A 22,289-nucleotide genomic window follows, 5' to 3' on the forward strand; every position below is an offset into this window, starting at 1 on the left:
GTTTCAGACCCCAAAAAATGGATTGGGGCTAATTCACAAGGTACATGCTAAGATACTGTTTATTAGGGCTTGAAGATTCATGATAGCGGATTCTTGTGTTGAAAAATGCAGAGTTTTAGCAATGCCGCCATGTGATGCGATCTAGTACTTGCTATAATGAAGCATGAATCATTGACCTCTACAAAAGTTCATTCAATGGCTATCTATATATAGTGTATTTGGATTACATATTATTTCCGCCTTATTTACACACACTCTCTCGCTTGCTTGAATCATCAACATATTTTTCAATTATCTTTTTATCTCACATACATCACATCAATAAAGTGTTACAGTATTTCTCGCTCCTCGGCAGCGAGCCGTGACTTGTTTGTTGGTTGTACTGTATAATTCTTATATTTACTAGAAATTTTGCCGTACCCACGTGCCCATGTTTGAGTCTTTATAAGTGTCCTTGTATTCTAATTTTAGATGATTCACGAATTAGACACTTAGATACATACACGAATCCGGCACCCGTACATGAATCCCGAGCAACATGGATGACCATGGTTTCTGATAATGAGAGCAATAGAAAAAAGATCAGTAGCAACCTCAGCTCTTATATTCTTCGGATTAAGGAGACTCAGTAAAGGGGTATCATGATATTGTATTAGCTTTTCTGATTATAGAATATTAATGATGAGTAATGCATCAGATATTTTCTTCAAGAAGATTCAATTGTGTGCACAACCAAGTTGCCAGACCCTGATCATTGACCAAAAAAAGAGAAGATGAAAGAAAGGAAAAGGTAGTTAGGTAGATCAAAGTCTCTTTACTGCAATACCACATCTGCCATGACCATAATCAATACTTTAACCTGCGATGGGAGAATGGGCGCCGAAGCCAATAATAACATGACAACCTAACGTGCGCCAACAGCTTAAACTAAAACCGCCGTCTCTTCACCTCTTGAAAACTTTCTTTTAATAGAGTAAGGTTAAATAGTGAGTTATTTTAAGCTCATCCTATCCTCCGCTTATTTCATCGAGTTGGATCATCAGTTTCTTGCGTTTTCTGAAGATTGGAGAATGACGGAACTTGTAGTAACTATTTTAAATGAGACCAATCGCATATACGTACTGGCTGTAGGTTGTTTTGGAGCCTGGTTTTCTCTGACATGTCGCAGGAGATCCACAAGAAATTATAAAGAACGTGCATGCCCTTGCCTGAATGTGCATTCAATATATTAAGTACATCTCAAACCTGCCACATTGATTCCATTCTGGGCAAAACCACACGAAACGTTGCTACTTATCTAGCTGTATAATTAACGAAAACTGATTAGAATTATTCTGTAAATTCATTTAAGGTACTGATTTAACAGAAACAGTTCATTTCTTTATTGTTAGCCATACACCAGCTGGTGTGTACGTCCTTCACAGGGGCCTTCACTGTTTCGTATTAAAGCGCCTGCAATTTGATTCTTGTGTCATGCACCATCAAGGGCAATGTATAGCATGAGACAGGGAGAAAAGTAGTGGACCATATCAAATGATTAGTCAATTTTATTTCACCTCCTGCAAGGATAATGTGTTGCTTCTCCTAGTAATTTATTTATTTATTTATTTTGACTTTGGTACGGTGAGTGATTTTGATTCTAATTATCACTACGAGTGAGGTAGGCTTCTAGCACCACACAGATCACTTACGCATTAGCAATATTTCATTATGCCCTTTAATCCTCACCTTGATGCACTTAGAGGGAGGAGGGACCTGAAGAGGCCAAGAAAAATTCGGAGAGGATTGAATCACCGTCATCCCAAATGGATACGTAGGCACCCGCTGATAACATTTTTAGAAAAATCTAGATTTTAGAATGTAGGTAGGGATTTAATCCCTCAACCTACACTCAAATAAAACTTTAAAACTCTTTTGATGGTTAACCACTCAATGAGTAGTTAGTTGGATGTTAGACAAAATACCTAACGAATAAGAACATCTCACGTTATTATCATGGATAAAGAACTAATCCAATCTATTTCATGTAATTTCCATATTTGGGGTGTTTGATGATTGTCATCAAATGGAACAATAAAGGAATCAATGTCTAAATTTCATGTCGTGGCTATATGTAAAACAGTAGTCGGGGCAATCATATATTGAAGTGAAATCTGGTATATACGTTTACCGGGTATCTCAATGCACCTAGCTAACATTTCATGACCCTATCATCTTTCAATCTAAACTAACGTCCACCACACAAATAAAGTAGACTAGTAATGTATAGTAATTCTTTTCATTTATTCTCTTCCTTTTGTCCGTTCAGGTTAGGGAAGAATGTTGATGCAATTTTTTGTTTTTGTTTCTTTCATCATTATTTTCAAATGAAATGCGTAGAGAACCAAATCTAACCAATGTTTTGAAAATCAGACCGATCGGCCTGTTCGACTAGTTGAACCGCGAATCGGCCATGCTTCCGGTCCGATTTAACTAAAAATCCAAAGAATTAATTGAACCTGTCAAAATCAGGAGGTTTCATCGGTTTTTATTAAGTATTTATTTTTTAAAATAAATATTTTAGTTTTATTCAAAATTTTTAATACTAAAATGAATAAAAAATTATTAAATCTTTGAATCGGAGTCGAATCGGTTGAACCGTGAACCGAAAAGTTTTTCGATTCACTCTCCAGTCTGGTTTAAAAACATTGAATCTAACCGTATCTAATAGGACGGACCGTAGTAAATGATGGTGGGCGCTTTGATAAGCAGTAAGAGGTGGTTGGAGTTTTATCACATTCTGAGAGTACATTCAAGATAGTATCATCTAGTGGAAATGGAATGTCAAAGAAATTTTAGTCGACAAGAGGCATTTAATAAGATTTGGATCCGTTTTCATTTATTAGAAAAGGATATGATCAATTTAAATTTGATTCATACTAACCCTTATTAATAAATAAAAACACGTGTCATACATTCAAATATATACTACGAAAAAATGAAATGAGAATCTATTAAAGAGGAGCCAAGTCCGCACTTAATATTACACCAAAGGAATTTCTTTTATCCCGAACGAGTAAAAGCATGATACGAGGCTTAATAAGTCCAAAAAGGATGTGTTTAGTACCTTAATTCACACTCTACCCATCGAATGAAGGCGGCTTTAAGCTGCATTGAGTAATTCATCCATCAATCAATCACAAATCTTCTTATGTTCTCCCTCGCTATAGACAGACTAGAGAGTGGGAGACGGGGACTTTTGAATACCTAAAAACTAGCGAATTAAGAGGATAGAGACAGCAGCAGTATACAGTAAGTTTGGAATTGATGAATAATAGCAGGATCATGTGTTAGTAAATTTGACGAAAGATTTAGAGGGAGGTAGTTGGTGCAAAACCCCACCATTAATTGTCCTCTTCAACCATCATCGAGCGCTCAAAAATTTCATTGGGTGATAAAATTAACTGCAAGTCTTGATGCACTTCAAAATCTCTAAAAATTCAGAAAGGAAAAAAAAAATTCATCTGAAGAGGATGGGGGATCAAAATATAATTCATGAAATTCTTGGTTTGCAATGCAAATGTGTGAACCCGTTAAAAGTTGGAAGTACTGAATTGCAGCTAAGATAACCGGGGCAAATAAGCGTAAGAAATGCAATGTCAATAAGTAAAAGTTGGGCTGGTGGCCAGGGCCCAGGGGAAGGGAATTAAAGCCCTTCCTCGCTGCTTGGTCAGGGAATCGATCCCTTGGCCATGCAGTCGGGTAGGGGGCGGAGGGATGATAAAAAACCTCCTGTTGGACTTTGATCGGCAATGATAGTCGTTGCTGTGTTTTATAGCGGCTCCGCTATAAGAAAATTTTCATTTCCTCCGTAAATACAAAACTATTCAGAGATTTCCACAAGTCATCAAGATACAAACTGCTGTTGCATTATGCTACTCTTGCGACAGACAAAATTGACGGCAAACCAGAAACAACCACAAAAAATTGAGACTCTATAAATGAGGCCTTTATAACTTAAGCACAATAAAATCAATATCTAAAGAATCTCAAAAGAAGAAAACAAGAAAAGGAAAAAGAGAAAATTAAAAAGAATCTATCTAATGGGGCTGTCGACCACAAGCTGACAAACCCCAGTATATGGCACCTCAACAAAAATCATGCCTTCCAATCTGTTCGTCTCGCGCTTTCAGCTGAAGTTGGAACCAGCGACCAGAATCGCGTGTAGCGTACAACTTTTGAATGACCTTTATCTGTATCCTTGATATATGAAGATGGTTGCTCAATGAAGAGAAGCTCACTTCACCTTATCATGCACCGGGCTCGAGTATTCTGTCCCATTTTCGGCAGAAGTCACCTCAGATGATGCACTTGACGACACCCCACCGTATTCACTTGCTCCGCTGCGGAAGCTCTTTGATGCAAGAGGAGGATTTTGCTGTGTATTGGTATTCCCATGCCTATGACCTTCCTCTGCTAATTTTTTGAGCAGGTTCATGACAGTAGGAAGGAACTTGGTTGATAACGAAAGCAGCCCAGGTAGCTGTCAGAACCAAGGATCTATTAACTTCAAATTCTTGAAAGCATTTTAGAAGATGAAAGCAACAAAATCAAGGTAAAGGTAAATTCCAAGTATGCCACCATAGAGGAAACATAAACTACCAACCAAATCCTTTCTCGCAATCTTCTACATAGTATAGAAATTTCCATCATCCTTGATCAGTGAAGGGCAGGGAGAGGAGGAGGAGGAGGAGGGGGGGTTCACAGACCATGATATGCAAAACTACAAAAAGACCGACTCTATGTATCTTTAAAACATGAGAAATTCAACTTAAACTAGGCAAGTTCTAGGAGGCTAGAAGTGTAGTAAAGCCAGATATAAAGACATACAACATGTCCACCATCAAATGCCAGCTTCAAAAAACCTTATGAAGCATGTGCTCCGCAAGGGCAAATGGATTGAGTTAACGGTAATTTGAGAAATAGATGCACATGTTAAAAGCATAATTGGGGCACATCTAAAAGACCATGATAATAAATCAATGAGCCATGTCACACAAGTCATAACTTAATTAAATCCTTGAACTCTCAAACAAATAACAAAAGTTTCAGGACTGCAGAATATTTGACACTTACAGCACCATTACGGAATTCTCCAGAGACGTCTAGTTGCACCCAAAGAGCTTTTACAAGAAGGAAACCAACAAAGATAACACCTAGATATAATGGATTTCTGCCACCACCAAAAAAAAAAAAAAGGTTTTAAGCGCAATCCGTTGAACAAGGAAATATAAGTCAAGTCATTCAATCCCTTCCAGTAAAGATATCAGAAGAAAAGGGAATACACTGCCAAAAGTAGATAAAAATGCATGCACCTCAAAGATAAATGTCAAGGTGAATACCTTAATAGGGTCATAAACTCATTGAACCCTAACACAATCATGGCGACAATAGCCCATGGAGGTGGTAACCAGTTGTTATTTCTCCTGCTAGCCTCCTGAAGTACAAGAAACCATAAACTCTTAAAGTAAATAGCAACAATCAAGGATGTCTGAATCACAAGTAAAGAATATCGCAGAAAGGTTCAATAGCAAATGGATACATATTTGCAAATGCAAAATCAAGGAACACGACATAAAAAATTAGTCATGTAGGCATATAAAAAGTACAGCAACACATTTAGCATATATCATCTCTTCAAATTTTAGTCAACTAAACCACATGATCTCCCACACAGATAAACAAAAGAGAGAACCATCAGAAGATAGTATAAGCAGAATCATGCCTGAGCAGCAATGGCTTGGGTTACAGTGTACTCAGTCTCTGTTTTAAATTGCCTCCAAATTGATTTGCACTGTACAGGAGTTATCAGAGTCTTCGTTGCTGGAACCTGAGTGGGAAATTCAATTAAATCACATCTTTAGGCAAATTGAGGACGAGACACTATTCTAAAGACCCCAATCACATAGAAACAAACACTGCAGTTGAGGAATCAAGACAAAAGCACATTGTACAGATATTCTGGTCTTATACAAGCTATGCAATTACATCAGCTACTGATGTTTCTATTCCAGCTCTAGAAAACATGAACTTAATGTCTTGCAACACTAAACAACTTCCTTCTATAACCCAAAAAGTTACTTCCAGACAATGTGGTGGATGTGGAAAAACTGGGTACAAAGTGGAGCAAATACGGGTTGACACTGAGAGGACCTGAAAATAGCAATTTGTGGTATAGAGCCAACTTCACTCTAAAGATTATATGCTTGAGGGAAACCAAGAAAAGATAAATATCTTATACAATTAAATCAGCACAAGACCAAAAAGTTCTGAGAAACCAAGTATCCTATTTGAGTTCAGATGGCTACCTCATCCCAAGTGCTCGAGGCAAGAGGGTCAACTGATGGAGAACTCTTGTTGGTAGACGCACTACCTTTACCATCCACTAAAGCAAGCGACAGAGTTTTTTCAATAGAATCAGCCTCATCATCCAAACGTATTGCCGCCACAACAGATAATAACTTCAGAGACTGCAGATTAAGGGAAAAAAATTATAAAAGTTAAAAAGAAATTGAAATGTTTTCTGGGGACATTAATCCAAAGTAGTTTTTTAATGAAGCATGTCCTACAGAAGAGCGAGCAGTTTTCGTGATTGCTCGAATATCTTCCTTCCCAGTCCAGACCCGTGGCATTGAATCCGAATCATGGCTAAATAATGTTGAGAACCTGTAAATTAAGTAAACTTATTAGTTTCTAGTAAAAGAACTCTTGGATCATTTTCAAGACATGTTGACAATTAGAAGTTACCTGTCCTTCATACGTATTAAAACCCTTCCAGCTTCTTCTTTTGCCTTTGACTCAACCACTCCTCTGGCATAATCTCTCAACTTTGAGAGCGTTTTTTCCTTCGATTCTTCGTCCATTTCAAACCCAGAAAGCGCAGAAGAAAAGCCAGAGAGAGCTGTTTCAGTCTCACGCCAAAGGAGTTTTCTGATTGCTGGCCATGTATCATCATTAGCACCATCCAATAAAGCCTCAACTGGTCCAGATAATGCTTCATTCAATTTTGTCTGCAAATATATTGTTACAAGGCAATATTATGTACGATTAAATTAACATCTGAGTGCAGATACCAGATTAAAAGTACCCAAATTACATATTCAAAAGTAGCAATTATAGAAATTGTAAGTCTAACTATTATAAATCCACAAAATAGCAACTAAACCATTGAACCAGAAACCATTGCAACAATCGGCATATCAGGGATCCAATGCCATAGAATTTCTCCAACACTTAGCCTGATTTCCTTTCATCAATTGCATGGTTGCACAAGTAGCGATTAACAGTGCTAACACACATTAATTTTGTAATACTAGAAGTCAATGTTGTAACACACATTAACAGATCGATTGTAACACCAGAAGTCAATGGCAAATTACAAAATGTTGTTACCTCATAGACAGTGGTCAATTCAGACAGCTTCGCTACACGAACTGAAGCAACATGTGCATCCATGTCACGCCGCAGTTTGTCCCTTAATTTGGACGAGTCCCAGTTTGCTTGGTGAATGATGGCATCTGAAAAGTTACAAGTTAGCGTCCAACTTAGATCGCAACACATCACATCACGAGTTCCTATACGCACATGTGGATATTACTTTATCTTCAAATGTATATACACAAATACACAGATGGACCTCTAAGCAAAATATATCCCTACATATGGATGTGCAAGCTCTCTGAACAATAAAACCAGCTAAAATAATTCAGTTCTTTAGTCAATATAAACCTCCATAACTAATTAGCTTAGGTACCAACAACATGCTTTTACAAACTAGTAATTTTACAAGAAAGCAACAATTTATTACATATATTTTCTTTCAAGGCATCACACTCGTTTGGTATCATAAGTCTCAGTGCAGTGGCTGATCACAACTTAAAGATGTAGACCGAGAGTCACCAAATCTTATGTAGTGATGAATTCCTACCACAAACCTTTCAGAATTGTGCTACAGCACTCAAGGATACGAGGCACAAAACAATCAGTTTTCCACATTAGAAAGTGCACTTTTGATTGTAGACTATGCACAATGCAATTCAAATGATTTTACCATACCAGCGCAAGCTTCATCAAACTGTGACATAAAAGTCTCAGAGCAGTGACGAGCAGCCATGGCAAACCCTTTTCCCCCATTCAGTGCTTCGTCAAAAGCTTCTTTAAATCTCTCCAAAGTTCCAGAGCGAATGTGGCTCAACATCAATTGGTAGGCAGGTTGGACAAGCTGAAAGACCAGAAAACAATAACCATGAGCAAATACAACTTATCTTAAGAAAAATTTCTCCTCCGCCTTTTGCGGACAAAAGTAGTCAAACATCAAATACTTTAGACTGCATCTGAAACAGAATGTACTTTAATTTCTAGCCTCAAGTCAAACAAAGGCATTCAGTTTGGACCAATTGGAAACAAAAAGAAACAAAAGACTAGCTTACTTCCCTCTGTATTTTCCCCTCCTTACTTGCATAGCTTATAAAACTCTAAATAACAGTATGAAAAAGAAGCATTACTTGCAGCAGTTTTTCTTCCAATTGCTTTCTTTTTCCAGTTCTGACACCTTCATCAAAATAAGTGGCTTCCACATCATACCTAAAATAAATTAGGTTCAGAACGCAAATATATAACAAGAAAGATCTCAATATCTATCACAAAAATTCACCAACTGAAAACTAATTCCAAGTTTGAAGCTGATTGCTTTGACCACAATACAAAATAGTATTAGCCAGAATTTTGTTGTTGCTACTGTCAGAGAAATGAAAATCAGATCAATGTTTTTGTTTTTCAACGGAAATGAATATGATGATCAATCCACAAAAGTAACAGAAAATATTCCAAATTCCTCAAAACATTTAATGTTTGATGCACCCAAAAAAAATGAAGATCTAGTGCCTAAGCACAAATAAATTTTCCATGCCTACCTTTGTGATAATTTTCTAAAACAAGAAGTTAACAACTATCCAAGAGGAACAAATCCACATAAACTCCAAATTGCCAATGAAATATCATAAAGTTCCACTACCCACCAACACCATTGGTGCTCTGGATTAAAAAGTAACCGATTCAAAATAAATCCTCCTAAAGTTTCCCATGATCTGGAAAAAGTTAATCTTCAGTGTGAAAAAATTTGATCCAACAATCAAAAAGTCAGAAAATTGACTAAAAGAACCAGCAGTATGTTAATATCAGATGCAAACGTAATAGTCATACCTCAGCACATTGCTGAAACTAGTTGTACTCATCCAACAACTCAGGAGTAACAAAAGTAGCAAAAAAAAAATCTCGCGCACCATGCAAGATACATAATCTCATGTAGTCAGACACGCATGCAGGCATACATCTGCCGAGACATGCAGACATGTTAGCACAAGAATTTTACTTACTCTGATAGATAAGTGTCAAGAATGGTACTAAGCTTCTTTCCAAATCTTGGTACTTGATGAGATTGCACAGCTGCTTCTAGTTCACGCCATTCCTACGATAAATGTACAGCCAATTGTAGCAAACCAGTTGACAAATTTAACACTAATCCTCAATAAGAAACTATTACTAAAATGTCTGCCCTAAAAACCTTCAAGCAAATTACACACCTCATTTTCTAGAAAAGAACCACATTTTTCATTGGCAATCTCCTCACAACGCACTGTAGCCACCATGACCTGCAGAAAAACCAGAAGAATGCATGTAAACCAAATAAGACAGTTAATTGAACAGCAATTTCAATTATTGGATTTTCACATTCTTACCTTGTGGGCAGGAAGGTCAAGGTCCTTGTTCTCCTTGATAATCTTCCAGATCTGTTGAGCACTGAAGGAAAAGCCTGATGCTGGAACTACAGCCCGTCTATCTCCAGCAAGTCCACCAGGAGCAATTGAATGGAAAAACCGCTGTCTTAGATTGGCCACCTTCTCACCAGCAACCAAAGGAAAAAGCCATGTGAACATCATGCAAACTTCAGAAATCAGTAAGAAACTATGTTTCATATACAGATTTTATCGCAAACAAGCATTGGCAAAACCATTTATTAAGGGGGTATTATGATAAGTGTGTGGGCAAGTGATGTCAGCTTGATATGATGAACTCACTTAAATTTTGCTTCCATGACATGAAAAAATGAAAAGAAACAAAATAAGTAAAAGTCAACAACTAAGCTACTAACTAGATATCTTAACACATCTTAAAGGGATTTTCAAACCAAGTATCAGATGTGTCAAAACGTTATCAAAGCAAAAAAATTAAGAAATGTCAAAATGAAGAGTAAAAATTTTTTGGAACAGCTCTACCTATAGCAAAGAAATGAGTTGCTTCAGTTTAAGTACTTTACAGCATCAGATCATAAATTTAACAAATTAATATAAGCACACGGAAAGACATTGTATATCCTTCAGTACTGCAATAAAAGAATTCCAAGAGTTATTTACTTTGCAGAACCACAAGCACAACTGCCCAGAATCTAATTCTTTTTCCCAGGGCTTAGGGAAAGGCATATCCACATATATGTTTTGATAGTGCCATAGGTTTTTAGAAAGTCTGTGTTTCTTCATCTTGGAACAGACACACAACATTTGATTTCAGTGGGGTAATAATAGATGTAAATATTTTAGGGGACTGCAATTGAAAGGAACAATTTGAAAAAAGAAAAACAAAATGCACCACCCTGATGCTATTTAGGAAAAAAAAAAGATACAAATTTCAACGAAGATATAATTGCACCTAGAAAAGGAGAGCTTCTACAGAGCATGGTCAATATATTATTGTAGAGAATGTAAAATAAAAGAAGGACACCTGCAAGCAACAAGAATGCATATATATGACCGTCAAAGTTCCAAGAAACCAAACTAGTACCTGCTCTTTAAATTGTTCTTCCTTCTCCTCATAGCTAGACAAAGCCACAACTTCAACCTAGCAATGAATCAAATTTTAGATGATGCTGCAAATATCAAGGTTTAAGGTTCAAATACACAACCACATTTCAGAGCTAATCTCAACCATAAAATGACATCTTACATTGAAAAATTCACTTAAAGGGGTATCCTTGTGAGCTTGTGGCTTAGGAACAGAATCCCATATCTAGAGAGGAGAAATAAAGCCCAAAACAAGTTAAGAAAAGAGATTAAAATTAGAAAGAGAACAAAATCAACTGTAATTCTTGTATAAAGAAAAGGGGACATAAAAAACCAATGATATACTTCACCTTTTGAATGTCTTCTCGTAGAACAGGCTCCAAATTTTCCAAAGGCGTCTAGGCACAAAATTAGAAGAAAAAGGGATAAAGAAATTATAAAAGATGGGGAGAATACAATAGAAAACTACCAAGCAGAAAGTAAACATACTCTCGTTTTGTCACGTATAACAAACATCAAAGTTGTCTTCCGTGGACTAAATAATCGCATCATGACCTATTCATCACAAATCCAAGTTAGTATAGCATTGGAGCCCCAAAACCTATGACACAACACAGACAAAGATTAACCTGGAATACAGTTTTCAGGAGAGGCTTATTTGCAGCCTGTTCACGGCCAATGTCATGACACCACCTATGCAGAATTTGCAGATCATTATTAAGTTAGAAGGCCCAGCAATATGACTAAATTGTGATACACTTGCGATGGAGAACAAGCTTACATGTTTATCAGCACAATATCTGAAACTGCAAGTGCAAAAAGTGCACTCTGCTTTTCAAATGCTGTATCATCCTGAAATTATCACTCTCTGTAAGAAGCAAAAACTAATAATATTGATTCCAGTACACTATACTACTGACACTTAGTGAAGAAGACAGACGGATTAGAGTCAACACAACAGGTAACAAAACCGACTGAACAAAAGATCGAAAGTAAAATACATGTTAATGTGGTGCAAAGCAACATCATATCCCAAAACCTCAAGTGAACATGCAGAATAAGATTGACAAAATTCACTCACAAAACCAAGACTAATCTCAACACATTAAAGATCTGCAAAATAATTCCAGATGACACAGTAAGTATCAAATACCAAGAAATGTAATTGAAACAAATAACTTTAAATCAAATAGAGGGCAGCATGAAAGATTGGAAAGTAACTTCTTAACCATTTGCATTGAGAACTAAATGTAACACGTTAAAATCTTCCACAAGCATTCTAACTGAAGAACCTTGAGACATAAAGCAGCATTAAAAACCACGCTCAAGCAACCAACGAAATCTGCAGGATGCTGCAGCTGACATGGACCTGCCAGCTTCTATACTAATCGAATGATGGTAGTGAAAGAATATTCTAATTGTGACAGAATCACTACACAAACAAACATGCAGCACGACAGAAGTTAACCAACAGTACAGGGGCACAAGGAAGTGTCCTCAAAGATACCTCTCCCCTTTCTCTTCCATCAGTACCCTCTAAATCCATCACAAGAGTACAGGGCTCAATTCCAACGCATCTTGCCATCCAGATGCCTTTTGTGGTTTGGGACCTGAAAGGTAACCTCACCCTGTGAATTCAATTGAACCGAAAAGAGATCAAAGAAATGACTACAGAGCTTAGTTAACACGTGCCTTCCTTTGAAAGCATCCATCTCCCGGAAATTAGTACGGAACAGATTATTCAAAAGAGTACTCTTGCCTGTCAAATTGCGGAAGCAATAATTGAGATAGAGTGTACTTTCAAGCATTATATAGCTAATACATCATTAACATTGTACGGAAATGAAAGAGTGACGCTTCTTGGAGTAAGGAAGAAGAATAAGAATCAGAAATACTTTTAAACATGGGAAAAAAGGGAGCACCCATTTAATAAACAGCTAAAATTGCTCATTAGCAGAAACAGGAGAGCTGAAACAGCTATATTTTCCAGAATTTATCAGTACAGAACAGACAAAAAACAAAATTAAACAGTGTCTCTCCACAAGACATAGAAAGAGAAAATCATACCACTACTTTGTGGACCCATGATGGAGACAACGGCATACGAAAGTCCACATTCTGCTAGTTTTACTTCCTTCATGAAATTTTCAATTCCAGAAATGTTAAAATTGCCATCCCCATCTATGAGGTGAGTTGAACAACACCCATCATTATTATCTGTAGGCAATTACAATAGCCAATACCATGCCTATTAGAATGTAAACTTGGAAAAATGATCTCGAAGATCATTCCATACAAGCAATATTAAAGATAATCTGGGAGTGTTGAGAAGGAGAAGAATGTTCCAGTTTTAGGATAAATCCAAAATCAAAAAGTCACTGAAAATCCAATCTCCCATTGCCGTCCTAGTTAGCGTGTATGAACGAAATTGTTAGCAGAAGTAGCAAAATAAGAATCTTTGTAAGTTTCTTTTTACCTTCTAATCTCACAGTTAAAATACATTAGCTCAGCAAAGCTCTTGACATAAAGCTGAGTACATGCTGATCAATATCCCTCCCCATTTTCTTTAATGAAGGTCTCTTATTTCTTACATTTCCTGAAATGACGTTTTTCTATCTGTAATTTTTAAATGGAATGCGATCCTTTTAAAACACTCATTCACTAATTTATTCCCCTGGTTTGAAAAAGCACATTTTTCCTCTCTAATATATGCATTAGCTCAACTGAATCGAGGTTAGAGCAGAAAGATAAAAAAGAGCTAAAAATCTCCACAAAACGTAAATCCAACATGATTTTTAAACTAAAACCAATCAATTCAATAATTATCCAACCCAAACCCGAAAAGTATAACCTTGTCCGACTACAATAACTAAAGGAACAGTTAAAACCTAAAATAAAAACGTAGATAAGATAGGACTAGATGTAACCCGAAAGCATTCCGTTATATGAAATTAAATAGCCGGGTTAATTAAAGCAGATCATTCAATAACAGAGTTTTTACACATAAATAAGCTATAAATTCGAAGAAAACAGAACAAATGAAATGGATCAGAGAATAGCAGAGCCTCGAAAAATGGAGGAGGCATACCCATGGGAGATGAGTGGTTGGATCAAACGACGTCGATTTCAGACCTTACAGATGATGATGATGATGATGTAAAGTCGGAATCCGAGGAGGATCGGTAAATTGGAGGAGAGATGAGAAATCAGAAATCAAATTACAGCAACAGCAGCAGCAGCGATCTCGAAGGAGGATTTTAAAAGTGCGCTCAGTGCTTGTTTATCTATTTCCTGATGATTAATCCAAAAAGGTTAAAAAGGAAAACATATATATTTTTAAAATAAAAGGAATTTATTAAAGGTTGAGGGTTTTACTGCAATTAAAAAAGAATACACTGTGTAGTGATCGCGGCAGATATTTACTGCGCCAAAGTTGCGTAAGGAAAAGAAGTCAAGCTTGTCTGCTCCCGGAGGTTGGTAAGATAAGAAAGTCTGTTCATAATAACTTTTTGTCAATTTAATTCGGCAAAAGAAAAATTTATTTTTAATGCTGTTCAGAATTTTTTTTAATGTCTGTTCGTAATAACTTTTTTTTCACCATTTCTTTATTGTTTAGAATATCAATCTTATCAAACACCTTTGAAATATTCCCACTAAAAATTCAATTCAAAAACTTTAAAATCATTAAAGAGAAAAACTACAAATCAATCCCCATGGGTTCATAAGTGATCACCTGTCTATTTTGCATTTGTTTTTTAAAATATGAAAGAATCGTTTAAAACATCTCTCACGTTTTGTAAAAATAAATTTTTTCGTCATTCACTTTTAAAATAATAACTTTACCTCCTTTACAAAATAAAATTAGTAAAATTTGGTCCAAATTTAAGTTTTTTTTATCTTGAATCTATCACGTCATTTACATATTGTCATTCTTTTAAACGCAAAAAGGTTATATCTTATTTGTAGTCAAACAAAAAAACCGATTTGTATTTATTTTTGTCCTTCAAATTTAACATCTAATCAAAATCACATTCATTTTTCCCTAGAAAAAGTGAGATTTCGTATTTAATTTTGTCATTAGAAGAATTGAATATAACATTTTTATACATAAAACAGTGACTGTATGTGAATCACAGATGATTTCAAGCTAAGAAATAGTTGAAAATTTACTGATTTAATCTTTTAAGGAACATCGCAAGAAACGTTTTTACCTTAAAATATTTACACAGCATAAATTTACTTGAAGTTTGGATTAAAAACTTTTCGCTAGAATAAGTTTTTTTTTTTACTTACCTTTAACGCCAAAAACAAAAGCCAAAAGGCACTACTGGCATGTTTTGTCTATTGAGAGCAAGCTGTGATCTACAATATTCTTCGAATTGTTAATGGAGACAGGTCATCAATTTTAAGCATTTGAATGTGGAGTGAATATCATGCTGTTTCCTCATCTCATTTTTATGTAGCAGCTGTACCATGAAAAGCTGTCTCCAATAGCAATCAAGAAATTTTATATCGTTCTGTACTAATTAAGTGACAAGCTCAAAACTTGATCTTTATAAATATAATTATGGAGCCTATTAATTTCATACTAAATATAATCTAAGTAAAACTCTGAGGTTCTTTGTTCGAGATAAAATTTTTTGGCATGAATATGAAATAATGCTTTCCTCTGATCGGAAAAGAGACTTTTTTTTTTTTTGAAAAAAAAGGGCAAAGATATGGTTAAGACTAAAGCGCCGGTGTTTAATTAGCGTAATGAGCAGGATTTAACTGACCAAAAATGAACGCGCCAGTAATGGCGGTGGCAACACCGACTATGTGGCACCCCACTAGGCACTAGCCGTCCATCGGATCTATCTTTTTCAGCAAAAAGGTTGGCTGCTAGCCAAAACCCTTTTTGTGGAGCGTGATCACACGGTCCAATCATCACTCAGCTTCGCGCATGACGTTTACTGCGGATGCCTCATTATTTGTTTCAAGGACAATAAATGGTTGAGAATGACCACTCTGATTTTTGGCATTTTCCGTTTGGCGCAGCAAACTTTTCCTACTGCAATTAAATAAGGTAGCCATCTAGTAAGACGGAATTATATATATTTTTTTCTTCTTTTTCCCCTTTGCGGTCATCACCAAAATAGGAGCACTACAATTTATTGGTTTGAATAGAACATCCAATATTTGACTCAGTAAGCCTGTATTGGACAAAAACGAAAAAAAATAAAAAAACTGAATACGCGTACTTTTGATCTTATACACCATTTCAGAAATTACATTTATTCAAACTGAGTGGCCAAGAACGATAACGCTGGATGGATTTGGGATGTATCAGCCACATGCCGATCTTAAACGTGATACTTTTACCCACCCACGCACCGGCACCGCGTCTATAAGCTACCGTTTGACTATTATAATTCTTTAATGTTTTGTGGCCGCTTAAGATGTTTTAATAATTCTAATTAGTACGGTTCTGCACGCACTCCGAGGTGGACCGTATTACTGGATCCCGTCATCGACAGCAATTCTCCTGTAAACTGCCCGGATTACACTACTACTTTTAGGATTTTTTTTGGTTGAAAAATGTATTGTAGCAGTCGGATACATGCGAAGAAAAAAGATGGCCGAAAAATGTCTACGCGAAAAACATAAAATTTTTTTTTCAGAAAATCACAGTCCAAACAAAGCAACTTGAGAAATGCTTGATCAAAGTCAATTCAAGTTAGATGAAGCACAAAATGAGGTACCTGAGACTCAGCGAACCCATCTGAGTTGCAGGAGAGACTTGCCAAGGCTCAGGGTACTAGCTGCTGAGCGTCGACAAAGCACGTGTTGCATCACTACTAGCGAACAACGAAGCCCATCAAATGCTGAGGTATCATTCCAAATTTACCACGAGATCCCCCTTTTAGTCCACCAAGAAGAAGCACATATCCAGTTAGGAGCTTCACTTTCTCAGCTCCAACTTATAAATCTTACAGACTAAAATGTATGCACGGGCTCAATTCAAGAGGGGGAAAACGCAGAGAGGATTATGCTGTATAAATCACAATTGACAAGCTGAAAGTCCATGTACCAGGGTTCAAAAAACTACATCATCTGTTTCTACATAAAACTATTAAAACGTACGGTTCAGTGAGTAAAACTGGTGTAAATAGAACTAAACAAGGGCTTACAAGATACCTAATGCTACTGCAGAAAATTTGAGAACACTTCACGGGCAGGGAAAACTTCCAGATTTATAGCTTCTTTGTCCCACACAATGCCACCACCTCTTACCACCACCTACTATGTCTTGACTTCTCTCACCTCATAACAGCAAACCATTTAGCTCCTCCATTCACCTTTACATCAGTCAATCTTCACAGAGGAGTAGATCTTCCGCACAAACCAGAAGCAAGCATAGAACCCAATTGTTCCCGTTAACACAAAGAAGGCATATGATGCTATTAACATATAACCAAAGTACAAAATGCCTGAAACTAGCTTTGTAATTTCCAACTTGGTGAAGAAGTAGAAAACAGAGTAAAGGAAAAGGTAAAGAGCAGAGGAACCAGCAGTGAGATAAGCCCTCCACCACCAGTGATAGTCTTCACTGCAGAGCTGGAAATAGCAGAGAACGATGGTAATCTCTGCACATGTGATTATTAAGATCACGAAAACAATGAAAAGGAAGCCAAAGATGTAGTAGAACTGGTTCAGCCATATTGAAGTCAAGATGAAGAACAGTTCAATGAACACAGCCCCAAATGGAAGTATCCCTCCAATAAGAACGGAGAATATTGGTTTCATGTACCACGCTTGCTCAGGTATCTGTCGAGGTATTTTGTTGGTCTTTACAGGGTCTTCAATAGCTGGTTTCTTGAAACCCAAATAACTACCAACGAAAACTAATGGAACTGAAATGCCGAACCACAAACACACAAGAGCAAACATAGTCCCAAAGGGAACTGCTCCGGAAGATTTCTCCCCCCAAATGAGAGCATTCAGAACAAAGAAGACAGCAAAAAGAATACCGGGAAACATAAATGCCGTCTTCAGGGTATTCCTCTTCCACTCTGTTCCCTTAAACATTTTATACAAACGAGCTGAGGAATAGCCAGCAAATAAGCCCATAAAAACCCAAAGGAGAACCATGGCTGTCATTAGTCCACCTCTGTTTGAAGGTGATAAAAAGCCTAGCAGTGCAAATATCATAGTCACAAGTGTCATCGCAAAGACCTGAACACCAGTTCCCACATACACACACAGTAAGCCAGAATTTATGGGTGCCCTGAAAACATCTCCATGAACAAGTTTCCATCCTGTTTCTTCCTGAGCTTCATCCTGTGTTTCCAACTGATTATAGTTAGCAATATCTCTGTACAGAGTTCTCATCATGATCATGGCAACCATCCCAGAAAGGAAGAGGACAATCATCAAAGAGTTTATGATGGAAAACCAGTGGATCTGATCGTCATTCATGAGAAGGTAAGTATCCCAACGAGATGCCCACTTAATATCACTTTCCTGAAAGGATAAAGGAGTATACACACGAACTGAGAAGCAGCTAAGATGGATTAACATCAATCAACAAGGGTTTTACCAATACGTACCTTGAAAGTAACATCATATGTAAAAACCACCTCCTTATTTGTATCTACTTCCTGTGGAACAGTACTTCCTTGAACTAGATTTTTGGTGTTCTGGTTGCACGTAGACACCTGTGGATTCTTCTCATCCCACTCCTTATACTCATGATTAATGCTGTAATTATAAGCTGAGTCAGACATAGCCAGCTCTAAACAATCAAAAGCTACACTCCATCCTAAACTGATCATCAACATGCTCTATTTCCAATAAAGATTCCAGTATTATAAATTAGTATTTGACAATGTTCATTTTTCCGAACTTTGATAGGTATGCTGGAACAACAGGAAGCAATTATATGAACCAGGAAGACGAAAATGTTTAAAACAGAAAGGGCAGTTAGAATGCAGAAACCTGTTTGGGGTGACTTCAAAACCAACAATCCGTGCAGAATCCATTTCCTGGTCTTTATGGTACATGACTTTAAAGCTTAAGTGGTTATTGATAAAATACTTCTCTTCTTTACTCTGTACAAAGCCAGAAAATGCACAAAATGTCATACAAAATTTCATTCATCAAGCATTACAAAGAGCTGCTCAACGCACTAACCCCTGCATAATTCCCCTTGAACCCAACACGGAAGCCATGTTCATATGTGGTTGACGGACTTCCATCACGCCTTTGTCTAATAACAGCAACTGGAAGGTTATCCAGAATCCTGCAGTACATTGCAGAAACAAACACAGAATAAACTAGGACAACAAACTACGATTCTCATTTAAAGCGTCTATTAAAGTATTGAGAAAAGAAAAACCCATGGGAAGAACATACATGTTCACCCTATATTCATCATCAATTTTTTCTTTGAAATTCTTAGCAGCTTCAGCATCAAGCTTCATTCGACAAGCCACCTTGCATGGTGTCTCATGCCTCATTTCAAACTGGTTCACAAGGCAATGACCCCAATTAGCATGGCTAAACACGATCATTCAGAAAAATACTCCACAAATAAAGTCTAAAAGAAGCCACAATCCAGAACAAGAAGGAAACTGCAAGTTACTTACTTTATAAACTGAGTTCTCTATGCGGTCACCTCGAAGGACCTCCCCTAAGTTTTCTGCACTGTTCTCAATAGTTTCTGGTTTGCAGTACTTCAAGTAGTAGTAGTCATAAGGAAGTTGCGTCTTTGTAGAAGACAGCTTGTTCACTTTAACGAAAAGCCTGTCACCCTGTTCAACAGGAAAGGAAAAAAAAAAACACACACACACACACACAACTCCCTTGTTAGTGAAAGAGCAAGATAGCCTCAAGAAACACACAAAATGGAATAACCAAAGCTCAAGTGAGGCAACACATTCTCCATCAAGAAACTTCCTTTGAAATGGTTGAATAGCTAAACCACGATCCAAAATCTAATATTTGTAAGGATAAAAACACGAGCATGTAATACTGCCGAGGTAAAATCACAATAATGTTCTCAGTCCCACTCCCCAGACCATAAGCTCAAATAAACAAAATGTCAACGTGGAATTCAAGGTTAGAACCCAATAAGCACAAGTTATGCAAAAGCAATTCTATATCATGAGCCATAATGCATCAAAAGTTGTACAATTTTCTTTTAACACACTCGTCATACAAGATACTTGAGAAGACTCGACTCTACAGTGAATTACTATCAAATTCAATCAAGATCACACCAATATTTACAATCTAAATTCCCGGTTATAAATCAGTTTCTGATTCATCAATCCTCGTTAGAAGAGAAATGCCAATAGCACATTGACTGACAAGAATCAATAAGTTCATAGCACAAAGCAGCAAAAATTCAACTGTAGAAAACTCGGAAAAGCATGAATATTAAAGTCATCTCTAACATAGTGTTGCAATGATCAGTTCATCATAACCACATATGCCCACAACAGAAACAAACTAAAATGGCAATAACTGCTCTGAAAAAACCTAGATCCAAAACCAATTGTGATAGGACATATCCAAATCCCAACCCTAGATCCAAATCCTCACTGATTGGAGGCTCAATCGAACTTAAAAGAGTTTAGCTCAGCTTCGAAATTCTAAAATCACCAATTCAGCCTATTTCCCACAAATTGCCGAAATTATCAGAAGATCTAAAGACCAATAGATATCACCGACTAAGTTCAGCAGCAAAGATATATAAGTCACTCCACCAGTGTGTGTGTGCGCGTGAGTGTGTGTGTGAGAGACAGAGAGAGGTGTTTACTGTCTGGAAATCACGAGGAGCAACGCCAGGAAGATAGAAGGAGTGAGCGGATGAGGTGAGGAAGATGACGACGATGAACAATGGTACAACCCGACCCGGGTTTCGGTGACCCATTTTTCCCCCGATTGGGATGCAATGTCAGATCCTCGGAGAAAAAGAAGGAAAGAGCGTTCAGGCAGGGCAGAAGATATATTATAGAGAGAGGCGACAATTCGGCTCCATTTTTCCCCTTTCCCGTCCTTCTCTCTTACGTCATTAAATTAAATTTACAGCAGTAGCGGGTAATTATTATTATTATTATTATTTTCTTGGTGATTTTCTTCTTTCCATTTTATCTATCCTTTTTTCAATTAAAGAAAGAATGATTTGAGCACCCCCTATTTCTTAAAAGAAATTATTAGAATATACTACTAATAAACAGTTTTATGCTTGTTACAGTTGTGAAAACACATAGCTAAGCTAAACGTTGTTGCATGCTCCGCCATTCAGTGTGATTTGTTCTTACACAAGTGGTTTTTTCTTTTAAAGATAGAATAAGTAACATTGAACGAATAAATTTAAAAGACTAGTACATCTTTTTTATACTAACATTTAAAAGATTAATACCTGAAGCACTCTATACTGCACATTGAACATATAATGTGAGTAATATTCCAAATAATGTATGAAATTATGAGTGAAAATGGTTGGCAACTTAGACTAAAGTCAAAATACTACTTTCACCGTCATATAAATAAAGAGTAAATCTTATATACACTAACAGCGTATACATTATCACCGTTTGATTCATGATATGTGTGTAAAAGTTAAATTTTAAATTTAAATTTTGGACAATTATCATTCATCCAATATTAACAGTGTATGGATGCACTGTCAGTGTAGGAAAGATTAATCCATAAATAAAATCATAAAAAACTAAGTAGACATTTTATAGATGAATGTTTGGTCAAAATTTCCTGTGTAGAAGCAAAACCGTGGCTTACTTTATTATTATTATTATTATTATTATTATTATTACACCTTTCTTTCATCTTGGGTGCAGTGAGACTTTGCAATCTAGCTTTTCTAGATCATAGCAATCACAGAGTATAAGCTATATTCATAGGATCCTAATAATAGGGGGGGCTCACTAATTAAGCTTTGGTACCATTTTGCAGGCAGGCAGACTAAAATGAAATACGGAGAGATCCCTAACTAACAACAGCATTAAGGAGGAGGCTTACTTGCCGGCTTACCTGAGGGGGCCTTTTCGGGGTTTCAATTCCACATCGATCTTGGGGGATGGGTTTGGGTAGATAAGTCCCCTGGGCATCTTCAAAAGTTGCCGGCTTTTAAAGATTGCTCGGGGATCTAGGTTTATTTGTCGAACTTCTTACTTTCGTAAGAAAATGTCAGGAAGAAACATACCACTGGGGTCGTCTAACTCAGGTTTGTAGGGGATAATTACTTCTTAGAAGCAACAGCCCGTGGAGGCTTGGCCCTTGTCGGGGTTTCAATCCCACATCGGTCTTGGGAGGATAGGTTTGGGTAGATAAGTCCCTGAACGTCTTCAAAAGTTGCTGACTTTTGAAGATTGCTCGGGAATCTAGGTTTATTTGCCGAACTTCTTACTT

General features: G+C 36.8%; 2 protein-coding genes across 2 annotated transcripts; both read right to left on the minus strand.

The window, feature by feature from the left end:
* Positions 1 to 3,780: 3,780 nt before the first annotated feature.
* LOC113767610 (protein ROOT HAIR DEFECTIVE 3-like) lies at positions 3,781 to 14,165 on the minus strand. The gene is made up of 23 exons (XM_027311761.1): positions 13,963 to 14,165; positions 12,942 to 13,091; positions 12,567 to 12,633; positions 12,382 to 12,484; positions 11,656 to 11,726; positions 11,504 to 11,567; positions 11,364 to 11,429; positions 11,225 to 11,272; positions 11,038 to 11,100; positions 10,876 to 10,932; positions 9,777 to 9,935; positions 9,621 to 9,689; positions 9,414 to 9,505; positions 8,544 to 8,622; positions 8,095 to 8,260; positions 7,432 to 7,556; positions 6,787 to 7,049; positions 6,609 to 6,705; positions 6,348 to 6,509; positions 5,765 to 5,869; positions 5,382 to 5,476; positions 5,116 to 5,212; positions 3,781 to 4,522 (listed from the first exon to the last, which is right to left on the minus strand). Exons 1-23 carry the CDS (start codon positions 13,964 to 13,966, stop codon positions 4,277 to 4,279), a joined length of 2,448 nt encoding a protein of 815 aa, XP_027167562.1. The 5' UTR covers positions 13,967 to 14,165; the 3' UTR covers positions 3,781 to 4,276.
* A 2,708-nt stretch (positions 14,166 to 16,873) lies between these two features.
* On the minus strand, positions 16,874 to 20,848 carry LOC113768154 (transmembrane 9 superfamily member 7). The gene is made up of 7 exons (XM_027312402.1): positions 20,677 to 20,848; positions 19,502 to 19,666; positions 19,269 to 19,378; positions 19,047 to 19,155; positions 18,852 to 18,964; positions 18,464 to 18,614; positions 16,874 to 18,377 (listed from the first exon to the last, which is right to left on the minus strand). Exons 1-7 carry the CDS (start codon positions 20,788 to 20,790, stop codon positions 17,220 to 17,222), a joined length of 1,920 nt encoding a protein of 639 aa, XP_027168203.1. The 5' UTR covers positions 20,791 to 20,848; the 3' UTR covers positions 16,874 to 17,219.
* Between the last annotated feature and the right edge of the window lie 1,441 nt (positions 20,849 to 22,289).

This window comes from Coffea eugenioides, chromosome 4 (genome assembly GCF_003713205.1).
Source record: "Coffea eugenioides isolate CCC68of chromosome 4, Ceug_1.0, whole genome shotgun sequence".
Taxonomy (NCBI): domain Eukaryota; kingdom Viridiplantae; phylum Streptophyta; class Magnoliopsida; order Gentianales; family Rubiaceae; genus Coffea; species Coffea eugenioides.